This window comes from Pinus tabuliformis, chromosome 9 (assembly GCF_031772625.1).
Source record: "Pinus tabuliformis cultivar Carrire ecotype Pingquan chromosome 9, CPIR1, whole genome shotgun sequence".
Lineage (NCBI taxonomy): Eukaryota > Viridiplantae > Streptophyta > Pinopsida > Pinales > Pinaceae > Pinus > Pinus tabuliformis.
Window position 1 is genome coordinate 1054220842 of NC_142307.1, and position 20291 is coordinate 1054241132.

Consider the following 20291-nt stretch of genomic DNA (forward strand, 5'->3'; position numbering starts at 1 on the left):
TGTTTTTGGGCTATTATTCTCCACACGTGTGAAGGAATTAGGCACCTATTGCAGTAGACAAAGGCCAAGTTGCAGGAGTCAAGTTAGGGCATCAAGAAGGATACTTTGCAAGCCGAGTTCTCTAGGTGAGAGAATCAACTCATGCGAAATGGAAAAGGGGAAGAGCATACCATATTCTTCCACACGTGCAAAGGCTAGGGTTTTTGCAAAAGAATCTGCTGGGAGGTCGAAGTTGCAGAAGAATTTGCTTGGGGGTCCAAATTGCAGAAGAAGTTGATGGAGGTCGAAGTTGCAGAAGTTGCTGGAAACACATCAAAAAGGAAAGGTTTGACTTGGTCTTGGAGGGTCTTGGTCAACTGTCATAGGTCTTGAAATTCGTCACTTGAAGTTTTATAAGATGAGAAGAATTCAGGTGTGTTTTCCTCTCTATTGGAGAGGTTTTGGCCCTAGCTGATCGCTTATATCTTGTGTTCTCTTGTTTCATCATCCTTTATGGTTTGGTAGCTGTTTGATGATAAGAACACAATAATAATCTAATAAAGTAAAAAGACATCACAAGCAGTTATCAAAGAAAGAGAAATCACCTAACCTAGTTGCCCAAGATTTCTCAACATGTTGATAATTGGTAGCTACGGTCGGTATTTTCATTGGCAAAACAAAGGATAAATTTTATATTTTTCATGTCGACCAAGTTGGCCCCACACATTGAATGGGTTTGACCTGATTGTCAAAACCCTCCTAGCACTCATATATATTGAAGTTTGATTGACTTCATTTGGCATCTCCTCCATCACATCAATTGGATTTGAAAAAGGAGATTCATCCACATGTGTGAAGGAGAAAAGAGGAACAATATTTTTGTGTTGACAAGCTATTTGACTTATGTTTGACTAATGTTGACTTGGAATTATCCACTGAAGTTTGACCAAATTCTTGACTGATCATGGAGGCCGAATTTATTTGTGATTCGTTGATTGAGGTTGACCAAAGTTTCTGCTCCTATTATGGCCTTTGACCGAGGGTTGAGCACAAGTTAACTTTTGTACTTTGACCGAGCTTTGACTGTGGTGTTGCAGGTCAAATTTGGGCCCTTTGACCTAACGCCTCAGGGTGAAATTCGACCCCTCTGTTGCAAACTTTGACTTGGACCAATGTTGACTATTTCTCTCTTCTTTCACTGGTTTGACATGGAATTTATTGCCGTCAGAGGTTGGAATTTTGATTGGAATATTCTAATGTACATTTTGATGAATTGAGTTCTCTCTCATAAGGAAAGATTTTTGGGTTTTCCCCTTGTGGGTTTTGCCTTGGTCATTGACCTAAATTTTGGTGTCTCTTGTCTCATTGTGATCTCTATTGCTCTATTGAAGAAGTTAATGGTTGAAAATTTTCATGTATAACTGCCCAATAATTGGAATGCTCTAAGGAAGTCTAATTGTATCATTGGAAGTAGTTATTAGTTTGAAGGATTGGACTCGATTTCCTTCCAAATGCCATCATGTAATGTTCTGTATGGATTAATTGCCCAAGGGAGGATGAAATAGCCTATCCAACTTCGTAGTTTTGCGACGACATTGGATAAATTTGGGGTAGCTGGGCCAAAAAACCCAAATTGGAGGCTACACCTGTAACTCCTCACATTATATTAAGGAAGAGAAACCCCATGAGGAATCTATAAATAAAGGAGAGATAGAATCACTTTCTCATCATCGTTTTGGATTGAAACATCTCTGTTTCTTTTTGAACTGCGGCTCCGAGAGTTTTAAGACCCTTTTTTCTCTTGACTAGTTTCAATGGAGGTGATCCCGCTCTATCTAGTTTCCTCTTCTCTAAGTGCTCTAAGGTCCACTTACAAGAACTAAGTGTGCCCTCCAAGATGCATGAGAGAATAAACAATGCAATAATCATCCTAGGAGAATGCTACACAACAAACTCCTCCAAAAATAGCAAAAGGTTCACACGATGCATGCAATCAATCCACATGTCTAAATACAAAGATGCATGCAATCAATCCACATGTTTGAATAAAAAGGCAGGGAACTCCATGGATGAATGTTGAGATGCCAAGTATATAGAGTGCTCCACGAAAATTAATTAGTTAGAACCCAAAATAGCTAGTGGACCATCTTCAACACTACAAATCTAAGGAAATAACGACAAATTAGCATTTTGACCATGTCAAATTTCCGTGAAATAATAAAATACATATCTTCAGGAATATCAAGAATTGTCTCCATAAATGTGTCGTCCAGAGGTATGCTCTAAAATAGTAATAAGACCAAGTAAATACATGTAAAAACTTCATGTGTCCCTCAAAGTATGCAACATGCTCCCTAATAAAGGCTATCCAGAACCACCACCAATAAAATAATATATGTGCGAGGTCAAAGAGGTGAGGAACTTTCTAATTAAGGTTAAAAAGATGACAAGTGTAGCTGAAATAACCAAGCAATAAAGAGGAGAGCACCTAGGAGAGGTGCACCCTAGAAAAGCGTGCCATGTATATACCTCTATGAAAATTGCAAAAGGTGGAATCCTATTGTAGCAATTGAAAATTATTCTCCTAATTGTTAATTTAATTTAATAGTTTATTTGCTGTTTTCTACAACAAATACTGAATAAATCAACACTGCAATCTACACAAATAAAACTATGGAAGAATAAATGCGGGAAGAAATGCTAGCACACGCATAAAAAATAACACAGTTATTTTTGGACAAAAGTCCCCAGAAAAACCCAACTTGGGAAAACTGGTGCAGCAGCTGAGGGTTTTATTATTAAGCAACAGTGAAATAATCTGAGTACAATTTGGATGCCGAGTATTGGCAATCCTGTAGAGAAAACACTGGCAAAAATATGGTAAGGAATTTTCCTTACCCCACAGGCAAATCCAGGCTCTGACCACAACTCCAAGTGAGCTATCCAAATTGGCTCTGCACAGCTACTGCATCACCCTAGCATAATCCCTTTTGCACTCAATCTGAATCAACCTCTCCTCAAGCCGTCTAGTCTGTTGCTGTCTAGGAAAATGTCTCTATTGGCCTTCGAAACCTCTGTCTAGTTTCTGGCATTGAAACTTGACTTTCCCTAGCAGAATTGAAACTGCCTCTAGAGGTTACTGTGCTGCCCCAATGTCAGCCTCTTTGTGGCTCTTCTGCCTCTCTGCAAATGGACTCACTGGATTTGGAAATCTTCCTCCGACCTCACTGTCTCTGCCCTCTCTCACTGCTTCGATCTCAGGCTCTCTGTCCAATAACTAACTATTGCTACTTTAGAAATCGATCTGCTCATGAAATCGAATCTCTCAAGTGTCTTCTCGACCACCACATCGACCTCCTCTTATAATCCTCTGTTGGAGCACCAATGACTCGTTGAGAAATCTAGGGCATCAATGGTTAAGTGATTTCTCTTCTTATGATAACTGCTTGTGATAGTCTTTTGAATCTTAATTAGAATCTTCTCTTTTCTTGTACTTATTATTGTGTTCTTTTCATCAAGACAATTACCATATCATGAACAAAATAGAGAGACAAGAGACACAGTATATAGGCTTGTTAGCCAGGGCCAAAACCTCTCACTCTTTGAGAGGAAAACCCAAATGAAATTCTTCTTCTAGATCTGCAATTGACGAACACTAGAGTCCTCCCAAGACCAAGTCACTAGCCTCCAACACTTTCCCTTCTTCTTCGTGCTCTTCTCGACTTCCTTTAGAATCTTGGTCTTCCTCTTCTCGACTAACTTAAGGATCTCGGTCTCCTTTTGAATCTTGGTTTCCTTGAGGTCTCAAGAGAGAGACCTAATGTACTTCTTCTCGGGCCTTTCTAGCAAGGTCTGCTTCTCGACTTATGATCACTTTGATGCAGCTGCAAACACTTCGACCTACTTCTGGTGCCTTCATATCTTCTTCCTTCGCACATGGGAGGATGTAATACCCAGAACAATTCACAAATTAACTTCACTTCTCTTCCTTTTTGTCTTGCTAAGATAGAGGCTTCTTGTCATATGTTTTTCACACTTCCTTGTAGACTTGCTTGACTGAATGACATGCTTTCAAGTGAGGCCGAGTACTTGTATATATACATGTTTTCCCATGTCCTTTAGGCCGACATGATCTTAGGAATAGGCTGACTTTACCTTGGAGAGAAGCCGACTTCATCTTCTTGATTCTTCCTTCGTTGTAGGCCGATTTCATGAGGGCTAGTGACAAGGTCTTGGAGGATGACTTTACATAGACAAGTGTGACTCTTTACAATGTGTAACATGTCTTCATTACATGACAATGACTCTTTATACTTTTATGACTAGATGAAAAAATTCCTAAGAGCTCTCAATGGGAGCCTATACTAAAAATAAAATCTTTCTCATGAAACCCATGATGCATGCTTTACAATACTTATATTTTTCTTCTTTACATCTCTTACATAAAATCGTAATTACATGTCATTATGAAGACCGAACCTAGTTACACTTTACAACACTCCCTCTTAACTAGGGAGGTATTCATAATGGTACTTGGTCATTCTCAATCTGAAGAATTTCTCATAAGAAGAATTGGATTGGTAACCCATTTGTTTAGCATCATATCAACCAACAAAGCAATGCCTTGACTAACAACTCTATCTCTCCACGAGATCCGAGCACAATGCTGGCGAGACCTAATGATTTATAGACACCCTCATCATCATTATCTCTCTCGGAACATACCCCACCCGGGTTCTCAGGGTGTGTTCCATGAGGACTATTCTTATCTTGGGCTCCCCAACCCTCAAAGAATATTGGTCCTCCATGACTCCTCTTATTTTAGATGCCCTATCACATCATCAAAGAGTATTGGATGCCAAATGATTACCCAATCCTCTATTCTGTCTTCTCAAGTGAAGACAAGAATAATGTGTCTATCTCTCTCCCTCTCAATTAGGGAGGACAAATTTTACTCATACCTATGCTCCTTCTTGGCTTAGGAATTTCCAAGTTTCTATCAAGTAAGAAACTTGTTTCTAGGCTCCCTCTTAATTAGGGACCTACAACAACTCCTCAGGTGGGACAACCAACTGCTAGAGGAACTCTTCCTTCCGATGTCATGTATTTTCCTTTATTCAAGGAGTCTTCTTGCTTTGGGGACTTCTACATAGGGCACAGACCATCTATCACTTTCATCCATGAGTTAGTTAGGTCATCATCCCTCTCATCAGAAAGTGAACTATTGGTCTATATCTGGTATTGCTTCATGTTATGCTACCTTCATCATGCTTTCCTTTCCGGAAAGGTCTTTCATCTTTCAATGTGGTTATCTAGGAAGATTTCCATAGTTCTTCCCTTTGGTAGTCTTGCATAAGCCCATCCAGATACTAGTTCATAAATAAGTAATGAACACTTAAATCATAATTACCTTTGTGAAGGCTTTTCACCATGACATCTTCTTGTAGGCATCAACATCCTGCATATATGTTGACACATCTCCAAAGATATGAATTGTCAAGGGTCTCCATCTTTTCCAGACTTTCATCAAAGTCTTCATATTTTTCTGGGAGATATCATAGTCAAATCTTCTTGGTCTTTTGGATGTTGACTGCCTTTACCTATTGTTGCATATTTCATGATCTCTTCCTTTCTTCACACATTTCATTCCCAGGAGCTTCAAAGTTTATCTATTGTGGTCAACCACCTCATACACCATATGAGGACATATTATGTTGATTTCATCTAGTAAATATGTGATCCATGCATTCCTGCATCCCTTTGAGGGAGGAGATCCTTTCTTTTATTATGCCTCTTAAGATAGAGTAGTGATCTATGTTGTCTGCAACCATATGACATGACTTCCATAATATATACATACCTCATCTTTCCTTTGGGTCATCCAGACTTCCTGCAACAACTTCTTTTGAAGGAGCTTTATCCCCTTGATTTGCTTCACTGTTATGTTATCATACCATCATACCTTGAATTCCACAAGTTTGAATTCTTGATGAGACACTTGCTTCCCTTCATGATCGGTGAACCTTACAGTGAAGATTCTATCAGAGAATCTTGAGGATCTTGCATATCCTATCTTGCAGATGTTATCTTTAGACTGATGTATGATGAGTTTGTCCTAGATGACCTCTTCCTTCTTCATAAGTATCTTTCAATGAGGTTTTCAAGAGCTATACCCTATATAGCCATAGATTTTTATCCCAGACATTTTACATGTTACCTATATCATTAATGCTTTTACTATGATGTCATTCTCTAATATGATGCATCCTATTTATAAATCTTCCTACCTATATAGAAGAATATTTGAAGGAGATCATCTCAGTCATAGTAGAGATCTTTTACTTTCTCCTTCTTTGGCTTCTTTGTTTCAGGCTCTTCCACTTCTTCGGTAATATGGGCTTCTTCTTGATTTCTTTTGTTATTGTCCCTTCGAGGACAATCTCTTTTATAGTGTCCATATTCTTGACATATATAGCATTGAGCCTTAGCCATTTTCTTAATTTTCTTTTGAGGATCAAATTTTCCGAACTTCCTTTTTCCTTTAGTAATTGTTCGACTCCTTTTTCTAGGTTCTTCATCATATTGTCCCTTCAACATGTTTTCTTCTATCTTGCATAGAGTCCATAAATTGGTGAATGGGATAGCTCCTCTTCCTTATTGGATATGAGGTTACCTTGTTCATCAATTAGTGCATTTAGAATGATGGAGATCATTTCCTTATCAGATACCATCTCTCCTAGGTCTTGCAATTGAGTTTTTATTTGAGATGCTTTTGAAAGGCATGAAGATATCCCTTCATCCTTTGATACCTTCAATTTATATAGATCAGATCTAAGTGATATGATCCTTCTTATTGTATTTTCAGAGAATAGTTCTATCAACTTATCATATATCTCTTTTGATGTCTCCAGCTGAGGAATGAGGGAATATTTGATGGATTCCCTAAGAATCTTTTGAGCCTTTAGATATTTTTCCATATATTCAGATAGAGCTTGATCTTCGGATGGCTTGGAGATCTTTCCATGGACATGATCGATGACTTCATTTACTTCGAGGACTATATCTATCCTTCCTTTCCATGCAAGGAAGTTTGATATCCCAACCAACTTTTGACTTTCCTTGAAACATGAAGTCATTTTACTAGATTATAAGAGAAAGGTACTTACTTGAGAAGATAGAATCTTCAACCAATTTTCCTTGGTGGAGATGAACTTGATGCTTCTCGGATGATTCTTTTTAAGGATAAGAAAGCTTCCACTTCTTAGATGATGGACGAATGATGATCTTTAAGATGCTACTAGGGTTTCTTTCTTCTTTCTATGATCTAGGGTTTTTGATTTCTTGCTTGATATCTTTTGTCTCACTTTGATCCTTCCTTGAAACTTGATCTTTGTGTGTCTTCTTGATTAGATGCCCCTTCTTGACTTTAGCACCTTAGCTCTGATACCATGTTGAGAAATCTAGGGCATCAATGGTTAAGTGATTTCTCTGCTTATGATAACTTCTTATGATAGTCTTTTGAATCTTAATTATAATATTTTCTTTTCCTGTACTTATTATTGTGTTCTTTTCATCAAGACAATTATCATATTATGAATAAAGAGAGAGACAAGAGACATAGTATATAGGCTTGTTAGCCAAGGCCAAAACCTCTCTCTTTGAGAGGAAAACCCAAACGAAATTATTCTTCTAGATCTTCAATTGACGAACACCAAGACCATGACAATGACCCTTGACACTAGAGTCCTCCCAAGACCAAGTCACTAGCCTCCAACACTTGCCCTTCTTCTTCGTGCTCTTCTCAACTTCCTTTAGAATCTCAGTCTTCCTCTTCTCGGCTACCTTGAGGATCTCGGTCTCCTTGAGAATCTCGGTTTCCTTGAGGTCTCAAGAGAGAGACCTAATGTACTTCTTCTCGGCCCTTTCTAGCAAGGTCCTCTTCTCGACTTATGATCACTTTGATGCAGCTGCAAACACTTCGACCTACTTCTGGTTCCTTTTTATCTTTTGCCTTCTCTCGTGGCAGGATATAATACCCAGAACAATTCACAAATTAACTTCGCTTCTCTTCCTTTTTGTCTTGCTAAGATAGAGGCTTCTTGTTATATGTTTTTCGCACTTCCTTGTAGACTTGCTTGACCAAATGACATGATTTCAAGTGAGGTCGAGTACTTGTATATGTACATGTTTTCCCATGTCCTTTAGCCCGACATGATCCCAGGAATAGGCCGACTTTAACTTGGAGAGAAGCCAACTTCATCTTCTTGATTCTTCCTTCATTGTAGGCTGATTTCATGAGGGCTAGTGACAAGGTATTGGAGGATGATTTTACATAAACAAGTGTGATTTTTTATGATGTGTAACATGTCTTAATTACATGACAATGACTCTTTATACTTTTATGACTAGATGACAAAATTCCTAAGAGCTCTTAATGGGGGCCTATACTAAAAATAAAATCTCTCTCTCATGAAACCCATGATGCAAGCATTACAATAATTTTATTTTTCTTTACATCTTTTACGTAAAATCATAATTACATGTCATTATGAAGACCGAACTTAGTTACACTTTACAACACGACCAAGATTAAAACTTAATCAATGGCCAAGATCATCTCTGGATCGATCCGTATGAGTTTCTAGATGATTCTCGCCTTGACTTAATTAATACGGATTAATTAACCATATTCCCTAAGTTTAGATTTAGGAAATATTTAAAATTTTTTAATGATCTAATTAAGTCATTTCTAGGCGGAATTTCCAGAAACAATTTCTGGGTTTCAGATCTCATGTATTCTAGCCTATCCACAAAATTTCAAGGCTAGAACACATTCGATGCTACAAAAAATAACACTCCCTCTTAGCGAGGAATGTGTTCTAGTGCTACTATACACCCTGTCTCTGCATCATCTCCTGTCAAGCTGCTGATGTCTGGCCATACTGCCCACCAACCATTGCACAACTCTGATATACGCTGCATCGGTGCTGTTGCTGAACCTGTTGTACTGTTGCCACAATTGCATCTTGTACTGCAATTCCCTCTCATTTGTTGCTACGGCAACTGCAACATCTGTCACCTGAGTTTCTGACTGTTGCTAGTATCTGCACTACTACTGAAAAATCTGTGCTGTTGCTGATTCTGCACTGTGCCAACTGCACTGCTGCCAATACTGCATTGCGCTCCCCAGCATCTGACTGCTACTAGTCTCTGCAACTATCACTCTGGCATCTGATTGCGTCAACAACCACTGATCCATCATGCTCCTGAAAATTGTGGGCCCCCGTAGCAAGGTATTAATCCTTGAGGTGGACTTCTAAAGGATCCTACCCATTTGTAGTGCTCTGGGGCTACAACTCCAAGTCACCCCACCTCACTCTTGGAGGTATGTCGGCAATCATAGCGAAGTCTTCCACCATCTTGGAGGATAGCCTATCGATCTTTGCATGTGCTGCAGCCTGGTCTTGCTTCTCCACTTTATCCTTCTTTTTGAGAGGACATTGGGTACGGTAGTGACCGAGTTCACCACACTTGAAGCACTTGACCTTTGACAAGTCCTTCTTCTTCTTCCACTACTCCCCTTATCTTTGACTGGGACCCTTTGATGTGAGGACCACATTCTTCTCCTCCTTCACTTGCTTAGTCTGCTGTTGCCGCCATTGATAGAGCTCTTTAGAAGAGCCCACCTCAATTCCTCATGCTGCAAGTCAACCCACATCCTGTCCCAATCTGGTAGCTTGTCTTTGCCCAATATGCTTTGGACAAAGACTTGTCATTCCTCAGAGACATTATTGTGTGCCAATCTCACAAGTTCTCTGGGTTGAGGCGCTGCCCCAAGTGACAACTGGTCTCGAACCTCTTGAATCCTGGTGAGGAAGGGGTCTATGCCTCCCCCCATCTACATTCGGATGAGCCTCAATGTCTCCTCGAGGTACATCTTCTGCTACTCGGAAGTGCCCTGATATAGCGTGGCGAGAGCATCCCACATCTCTTTGGCAGTGTTCTTGCCAACTATGTGTGAGACTATATGGTCTCAGACTCCATCCAGGATCAACCACTTCGCCTTTGCCATTTCCTTCCTATATTCCCTACGCTAATCCGCATCCTGGAGAACTGCCACAACGCTGTCTATATAGAGCTTCAGGCCATATTCATCCAACAGTAAGGACATCTTGGCCTTCCAGATGACATAGTTGGAGGAGCCATGCAACCTATCTTGATCTCTCAGCCCAGTTGTGGCCATCTCAACAAAATGTCCAAAATCTCCTCTTCCCTTTTGCTTAGCTATTGCTCTGCTATTCACACTCCTTTCTAGAACAAGTGTTGATCTGTAAGGAAAAAATGAACTTCTTGAGACTAGAAGTTCCCTGAGGAAAATTTTCCCTCTGTGTGTGCTCTTCTTCCTCCCACCCGATGCTATCAATACTTTAGCAAATTGCTGCACAAACCACTGCGTCTAGCTAGATATCTGCCCAACGAAAATTTGAGTTGCTCCCTCTGCTTCTAGAATCACTCGATCTGGAAGGATCGAATTTTTCTACCCCTCTATGGAAAAATCAAACCTCCCCAAGTAACTTGTCTCACCTGGCAGAATGACTACGTTGCCCTTGGGAATTTTAGGTTACTGCCCACAATGAGTAGCGAAATTCCTTCTCTCTTCATCTTTGATCTCTTCGGTTGATCAACTACGCTCTGATACCATGTGAAAATTCCAAAACCAGAATCCTATTGCAGCAACTGGAAATTATTCTCCTAATTGTTAATTTAACTTAACAATTTATTTACTGATTTCTACAACAAATACTGAATAAATCACATTGCAATCTACACAAATAAAACTGCGGAAGAATAAACGCAAGAGAAATGCTAACACGCACATAAAAAATAACAAAGATGTTTTTGGACAAGTCCCTGGAAAAACCCAACTTGGGAAAACCGGTGCAACAGTTGAGGGTTTTATTATTAAGTAGGTGAAATAATCTGAGTACAATTTGGATGCCGAATACTGGCAATCGTACAGAGAAAATACTGGCAAAAACCTGGTAAGGAATTTTCCTCACCCCCATGCAAATTCGGGCTTTGACCATAACTCCAAATGAGCCGTCCAAACTGCCTCTGCGCGGCTACTGTGTCACCCTAGCATAGGCCCTTCTGCTCTCAGTTTGAATCAACCTCTCCTCAAGCCGTCTAGTCTGTTGCTGTCTGGGAAAATGTCTCTCCTGGCCTCCGAAACCTCTGTCCAGTTTCTGGCACTGAAACTCGGCTTTCCCCAGCAGAATCGAAACTGCCTGTAGAGGCTACTGCTTTTCCACACATTAGCCTCTCTGTGGCTCTTTGTCTCTCTGCAAATGCACTCACTGGTTCTAGAAATCTTCCTCCAGCTTCATTGTCTTTGCTCCTCTCTGTGGCTCTTTGTCTCTCTGCAAATGCACTCACTGCTACTCTGGAAATCGAACCTCTCAAGTGTCTTCTCTATCACCACATCGACCTCTTCTTATAATCCTTTGTTGGAGCACCAATGACCAACATTAAAACTTAATCAATTGCTAGGATCATCTTTGGATCAATCCGTGTGAGTTTCTAGATGATTCTTGCCTTGACTTAATTAATACTGATTAGTTAACCATATTTCCTAAGTTTAGATTTAGGAAATATTTAAAAACTGGTTAATAATCTAATTAAGTCATTTCTAGGCGGAATTTCCAAAATCGATTTATGGGTTTTGGAGATCTCATGTATTCTAGCCTCCACAAAATTTCAAGGCTAGAACACATTCGATGCTACAAAAACTAACATCCTCAACCTTCCAACAAACAATAAAATACTCTCCAATGTAGTGTGCCTTAGGAGAATGTGCCAAGGATGGTTAGACCTCACCAATGAACCAATAAATACTCCTTCATATTCAATGTCACAAAGATGATCAACGGACCAAAGAGAGTGCCCCCTAGAGAAGTGTGTCAAACCCTCCAAGAAACATTAAAATAATGCATGCCTTGAAAATTCTGCCCAAGAAGGGGGGGTTCTCCACAAGAAAGCCTCAACCAACTTTGACTAACCCTTTCAACGGTGAAAATGAAGCCAATGAAGTAGGCACTCAAGTTGTTAACCTTAATTTGGATGAATAAATTAGTTTAACTATTGAATAGTTAAATCAACCTCAACATGCGTGCACAAAGGTTAATGTTGAAATAAATCCATAGAACCCTGCCATTAGTCACTAATTGATTAAATTACCGTGAACATGTATGCCAATGAAATATGCACTCTAATAAAGTGTTGTATCATGTAAATAAATGATGTTTTCCCACCAAACCCTCCATGAGAACAATAAAACATAAAGCCCAACCTAAGGTGGACCACCACCAAAGGATTATTACATCAAAAATCATCATCCAACTTTAGTAAAAGGTTGGATCGCCATTAATTCATATGTAGTACCTTGCCCCTTTAACTCAAAATTAGGAATAACACATCAATAAGGGTACTACATATCGTCAATTACATATCCCCATAAGTGGTGTCTATATATATAAACATCTAAGTCACCGGATTTGTCCTAAACCCCCTACGAATCCCGAATCCAGCGAATCCGACACGATTCGGTCCGAATTCGTGTCCAAACCATATGACACGTCGTGTTCGTTTCCGACACGATTCGGTCCGAATTCGTGTCCAAACCATATGACACGTCGTGTTCGTTTCCGACACGTCGAATCCGAGGTCGTGCCACGATTTTCAAAAGTGTGTCGCGATTTTGAGACACGTGTCCTGTTTCCAGGACTCGCTAAGCTTAGTGCGGGAAAGAAAAGGGTGTGTTTGCTCATTAATATTTTTATTTGGCAAGTGATTTGTGCTGTTGCAGCAAGGAGTAGAGCATTTTGGCAGCGTCATGATCAAGTCTAGGCCCTAGTATTGATATGCTATTCATGGGAATGTTAAATTCTTAAAGTAAAAGTGACATTCTCCTTAATCTTCATTTTCATCCTTTTACTTAAATTTTTAACATTACTATGAAATGACTCAGGATGTTTGAGAGTGGTTTCGGCCTCATTGGATTTCATATGGAGAAAGTAGAATTTTAGATTTCATTCAAAATCCAGCAGACTTATCAGTGTTTCAGGATTTTAGGATTGGGGGATTGCAATGTTTCCATTGAATTTTGTCATGTACTAGGGTATGGAACTCGTATTTAATCAAGAGCACCAAACCAAGAGCTTCTGAATATGTCGCTCTCGCTCCTGTTTTCGCTCCCGCTCCCAAGTAACACTGTTCCTGATGATATGGGTCTGGACACCACTGTTGAGTTGGCATTGGCCAACATGGATCTCAATGATCCAGTGCTAGAGCCTGTTAGATTTGATGACTTAGAGGGGTCAACCTCCATACCAGCAGATGCAGAGGCGACTATGGATACAGGGGAGGAGGATGCACAGGAGAGCAGTGGGGACCATGATGATGGGGACAGTGATGCTGATTTTGATGTTGATTGATGCCTTGAGGCTTGTATACCTGTAGTTGTTTTATATTTTCCATTTCTATTTGCCATTGGCATTGCACCAACACTACCTATGTAACACATTTTGATTTGATGACTTGATGAGAAAACTACAATTGTCAGTGTGTTTATCTTACTATCTTGTAGTTGTAAGTTGTCTTTCAGTTATGAATTATGAATCATGATTTAAATTTTTAATAGATTTATCATTTATGTGACCAGTACCACCGACATTTATTTGAATTTTGTATGTACTATGCATGCTAATAGCTATGGATGAAGATCTATGTTTGATATCAATAAATTTGTATCATTAATTAAAATTTGTGCAAGAAATATGATAATATCTAATTTTTTATATATATATATATATATATATATATATATATATATTTTAATAAAATAATATATAACGTGTCCTGTTCCGGGGGGTCAGCTTGTTCGAATCCGACACCACGAATCTCGAATCCTACATGTCCCGAATTCCTGTGTCAGGTGACTTAGATAAACATGATTCAAATTCAAATTCAATAATAAAATATGTTGATTTATAGATCATAAATGCTTCAATGAAATATAAATAGTAAAATATTGTATACATTGATTTAAATTCATCATTCATTATTCTATAATCTGATTAGTACTAAGAAAAATAGTAGATACTAAAGTTTGAAGACTAGACTAGTAAATTGAAATCACTCCATATAAAAAATAGTAAAAAGTGACGAGTCAAAGACTTGGTCTAAGGTCATCGGTATCTAGAGTCAAGACTCAAAAGTTAAAACTAAAAATGAACAATGGACAATGAACCATTATGTTATTATAACTAGACGGGTGTTTGAATCAGTCGACCCTAAAATTGGGAATTGGAAAAAACACCGAACAAAAAAATTGGTAGACCAAAAAATACATAAATGTTCAAATTTTGAAAAAAAAAGCGCAAACCTTCATGTGCATCATATGAATCCAAACCATCATATATGAACATGCAAAGTTTCTCATATATATAACAAGGGTACATACAACCAAAATAGCACAGAGTGCAATCCATATTTGAACCAAAAGTACATCAACAAAGAGTTAGAGAAATTATTTTAAAAAATATTTACAATTATTTACAAATGTACAAGGCTTGAAAATAAAATATTTTTTGAAAAAGAATTTTTTAAATGATGAATAATGATAATAAATTTGATGTGTTTCGAAAGTTATGGTGTTTCCCACAACCTTAACGAAGTTAGAAAACCAAGCAAAATTCTTGGAGCTCAAACAAGGTCGATTCTCCTCCAATGTCTGTGAACTTGGAGCCCAAGTGACAGTGTACCTGCGAACTCTATATATTTATTCAAGCAAACTTGTTAGACATATGACGAATCAGATCACTTAAGATAGACCCAAAATCTACCAATAGAATGTTCTTATCCCCATCTAATTGTTGAAGATCAAGGGCAATTAGGTGTAGTGTGATTCTTCTTGACTTGATAACAATTTGTGGTGTCTTTTTACTTTTTTTTTTGTTAGCTTAATCTTCTTCTTCTTCTTATGAATGGATGTGTGTGTACTTCATCAAACTACTATAAAAAAAATAAGAACAAGAACAGAAGATGTTGGCTCTCTGTCAGGGCCAAAACCTCTCTTCTTTTGCGAGGAAAACCCTTTAGTAAGTTTCTCTTATTGAAGCTTCTTATTGATCAATGCGAAACCCTAGACCCTTGACAAGAATATCATCCAAGCACAAGTCAAGTCCTTCCTCCTTTCTACACTTTGTTCGCTGACACTTTCTTCTTCTGGCACTTCGTCCTCCTTCTTCCAGCACTTCGTTCTTCTTTCAACTGTTGGTAGACTTTGTTACACTTTCTCTAGAAGATATACCTTTGATGAGACCCTTTCCTTATGATGGTCCCTTCCTTCTCTTTACCAACCAACGAACTTGTATGACTGTAATGGGAGGGCTGTTATGACAGCAGAGACAACCTCCTTTTCACATGTGTCACTGTAATAGGCTTTAGAACAACCTTATTAACTTCGTTTTTCTTCCTTGTATCTTTGCTTGAGTGGGAGGCCCTTTAGGCCTATGTTTATAGCCCAAATGATAAGATATGTTGACTGTGATATTGCTGCTGTTATGATCGCAGGCAACCTTCCTTTTCCTCGCACGTGTGACTGCAACTTGCCTTAGAAACAATCCTCTTTAGGCTTGGTTGTGTACCCTTCTTCTTCGCTGCTCTTGGAGACCCTTTCTTTGTCCCTTGTTTACCCTTTTCTTGGCTTCCTATCTTCGTTGATTTCAGAGAGGAATGCTTGACGTTATGGTGGAGTGGACAACCTCTATATATAGAGGACAATGTTTCCTTTAGGCTAACTTGGACACTGTAGGCCGACTTGACTTATTTGCTTCGGTTGGCTTCTTTTGATGATGCCACATGCTTGGAGGAGATTTGACTTTGCTTGGATGTGTCTTCTTTGATTCTAATACATAATTATACTTAGTGTAATATGCCCTTAAGGTCTTCAACATAATTCTTTTGATTCTTTGACTCACCTATAACACTTTAACATGTGCTAGATTTATTTCAATGAGCAAGAAACTCATTGACATATATTATAAAAATAATATATATATATATATATATATATATTTTTTTTTTTTTCTTGAATAAATACAACTATCAAAAGTACATTTATGAAGACCGAACTTAGTTACATTTCCTTTAACACTAATGAATAAACAAGTTCGTAAAAATTTAAGCACAATATCGGAAAACCCGTAACTAATACATACCATAGATCATTGGAAAAAGAACATTATGAATTGAACTCCAAAGTCTTTAATTATGATATTTCAAGCATTCCAGTGTTTACAAAATTACATAGACTAGAGCCAGAGCTTTTATCATCATGGCTTGAGACACAAATGACTTTTAATTTATATATAAACCCTCAAAGTGGAAAATAACGACTAGTTGGTTTGATCTCCATCAAAATAATCGTGCCCGTTGATAAATCTTTGATGATCTTTTAATCTCTGCCGTCGAAATAATTGTTTTTGAAGAATTTTCGAGTTTCTCATTAAACTTATTTTTTATTAGCTCAAAAATAATTATTTTGAGCTAATTTCCTTAAAAAATTGACTTTGACTTAACCACCAAGGTCCAAGAGTTCAATTTTTCTTGAAATATCCAATATTCACTTGGTAGGGGACCTCCAAAAATTAATCTCTAAGACCCACAAATTTTTCTACTTGGAAAATTTAATTTCTCTAACAATTTAATTTTTGATTCTAATTAATTAATTTTCTGGGTTAAGATTAATTTGATTTTTGTCAGAAAAATTAATTAATTGACACTTGAGGTGATTACTTATTTTTTCCCACCCTCTAATATTTTAGCCATGGTGTCTAACTATGTAAAACCATACACTAAAATATTTTTTATATCAGGTAATTACATTTCAATCATCAAAGAGGGTGTTCAAAGGGGGAACATTCGTTTGTTATAGATTTTCAAATGACATACTTAATTCTGCGACACAATATGATTTAGTAAACCAAGTGACTTGTAATAAAATAATTTAGCTAATTAGCTTAAATTATTTCCAAATCAATGCATATAAATATAGAGTTAAGATAGATTTACTTTGGTTAAATCCTATCACTAAATGTTAAATGCTCAACCCTAAATTTGTAAGTTCATAATACTCTGCCTAGACAAAGTTAAGACATAAATAATGGATATAGTTAACAAGCTAGCCACAATAGTCAGAAGGTCCATGATTAAATACTTAGAAGATACTTGAAATTGAATATGCCAAATTCCATGAGGTTAGATATAGACTTCAAGATTCGTATCACTGGACCCTATGAACAACCCTGCACATTTCAAATAGTATTGACACAATTGCATGGACAACCTGCATAGAACATGCTTACTAAGTTCAAACAATAGGTTTTCACGAAACAAAACTAACTCTAACTTAAGGTAATCTGCTTGACACTGTATGAGGTTACCTAAAATGGTGGGGATTCAAAGTGGCAATGATATGACTTGAACTTAATTGCAATGTTTGATAACATTTGGCCCAGTTAATTTCCAAAAAATTACATCTTTCTATGTCTTTTTATTATGTATAATTTCCTTGTGTTTCTAACTTCTTACGGTACTTGTATTAAGGCTCCAGATCGTGAAAGTTTCTTTCCACTGAAAATAGGAATCCCTCTAACGTTTGTCGTCAGTACGGTTCCTGTTCAAAGGACCGGGGAGCGAATAAAGGATACCTGTTATGCCTATAAGAGCTATGGTGCTTACGGTGTTCTTAGTATTAAGGCGTTGGGCTTACAAGTTTTTCTTTCCATGCAGCTCTTGAAGAATGGCGCAAAAGAAAAATAGAGAGAGCAAAGAAACGGGAGCCAATAAGTATCGGTACAAATGCCTAGAAGGATTTTGCATTTGGTGTGTGTGATCAGCTGTTTATTATGCCTCGAAAACAGAGGCATAGTTACAATGAGTTGGCTGTAAGAGGTTATTGTCTGTCATTGTTGTCCTTTTCTATTTGTTCTTGATGTCTGAGTTTCATTCTTCTTTGAAAGGGCATATCCTGTCATAATTTACCGATTCTGACATGTACTACACGATATTCAAGTGTAATGATTTTTCTCAATCAATTTGTTACTAATGCTTACATTGTCCATGGGAAAAGAACAGAGTGCTCTGTTAATGCCGGGGATACTGAGATGTTCTAGCCTTTTAGTTCAAATTTGTATCTAATAAACACAGGAAAGCCTACGTTTCCGAAATTCAACTCTGAAAATATTATCCAATAGAGAGAGCAATTTAGAATCGATATCTTCCTTTCCTATATGGAGAGTAGTAATTGGTGCATTTTTACATCTCTATTGCTGGTAGTACTGGAACTGTAGCTTAAGGATAAAGAAGTTGCTGTAGTGAGATTGATGTTTTTGTTGGTTTCATGAAGCCAATAGCTATCCAGTAAAATGGTAAATTGATTAAAGCTGATTGTGTCAAATGGTGGATATTGGAGTTAATGTGAAAATTATTGAATACAAATGTAACACGGTTCATAAAATAACCTCAAGGGGTTAGCTCATTCAGTTACTGCCAATGTTATTGTATTTGGCTAGTCTATAACCACCGCTGTTTCGTTTGAATCTCCTTGGGTTATGTATACCAGTTTACATTGACGGGAAATGCCATCAACAAATGTGTGGAAGCATCCTCTGGATTTTTCCACTAGGTTTTTCATAGAAGAAATAATTTTCATAAAATGTTATCTAGCCAGCAATTTTGGTAGCAATACTTTTATTCTTTTTTCTTTAAGACGTTTGTAGTATCTTAAAAATATTTTCCTCTCTTTTACGAGGCTGGATATTACTATATTTTTTATCGTTTGTTTTTATAAAAATTGTAATTTTAATGTATGATAATTTCTAAAGGCAAAAAAACATTACCTTAACTACAAAATGATACAGAACTTTGTTGCAGAAACAGTTCCAAAAAAATTGTAATTTTAATGTATGATAATTTCTAAAGGCAAAAAAACGTTACCTTAACTACAAAACGATACAGAACTTTGTTGCAGAAACAGTTCCAAATGGTAATGAAATAAAATCACTTCATTGTCATCAAGTTTCTCCGAGAAGGCTTATTTCATGCCAGAGCCATAATTGGAGCTGCGTATCATGAATATTTCACTCTACTGTGACGGAATGCTTGCCAAATTCTGTTACACTTCAATTTGCTCTTTGTACAGCACATTGTTTGGAGTGGAACTTACAAAGCCACCACGCGGAGGATCTTTCAATCATTTGTTTGAGCAAATCATACTCGTTCTTGAAACATAATGGCTCAAGCCTGTGTTCATTTTTGTAGGAAAAAACATTGATTCTTACATTAAAAAGGGAAAACTCATGTTATAAGTTCATATTTGCAGGAAAAACATTAATTCTCTTACATTAAAAAGGGAGCTCATATCTTATATATCAACTCTTATTTCTTCAATTTGTTGTGTGCTATTAAATTATTGATGAGTTTTCATTTTTAATTAGCCGTTTCTGCACAGGAGAGAAGGGATTTTATAATTGTAAAAGCAATTCTAAGACATCACAAGATATGTGTACCAATTGCTGTTTCACACAAACCTACAGCTACACAAAACATCCTACAGATAAGGGAAGGCTGAGCAAGAAAGCATACTCTTACAACCACTTTGCGATTATGTTAGGTGACACTACTCCCTTGTGGCTGACCCCATAGTATCATGAATATTTCACTCTACTGTGACGGAATGCTTGCCAAATTCCGTTACACTTCAATTTGTTCTTTGTACAGCACATTGTTTGGAGTGGAACTTACAAAGCCACCGCGCGGAGGATCCTTCAATCATTTGTTTGAGCAAATCATACTCGTTCTTGAAACATAATGGCTCAAGCCTGTGTTCATATTTGTAGGAAAAAACATTGATTCTTACATTAAAAAGGGAAAACTCATGTTATAAGTTCATATTTGCAGGAAAAACATTAATTCTCTTACATTAAAAGGGAGCTCATATCTTATATATCAACTCTTATTTCTTCAATTTGTTTTCTGCTATTAAATTATTGATGAGTTTTCATTTTTCATTAACCGTTTCTGCACAGGAGAGAAGGGATTTTGTAATTGTAAAAGCAATTCTAAGACATCACAAGATATGTGTACCAATTGCTGTTTCACACAAACCTACAGCTACACAAAACATCCTACAGATAAGGGAAGGCTGAGCAAGAAAGCATACTCTTACAACCACTTTGCGATTATGTTAG

At 37.5% G+C, this 20291-nt stretch overlaps 1 protein-coding gene across 2 annotated transcripts in view; it reads left to right on the forward strand.

The window, feature by feature from the left end:
- Positions 1–18316, forward strand: part of LOC149152308 (uncharacterized) — a 223977-nt gene extending 205661 nt beyond the window's left edge. For both annotated transcript variants that reach the window (XM_089440587.1, XM_089440586.1), the window contains one exon: positions 17833–18316. Coding sequence is in view for 1 of the 2 variants with exons in the window: in XM_089440586.1 (XP_089296712.1) it covers positions 17833–17909 (77 nt within the window). In the remaining variant the exon portion in view is untranslated. The remainder of the gene's footprint in view (positions 1–17832) is intronic.
- Positions 18317–20291: the final 1975 nt, after the last annotated feature.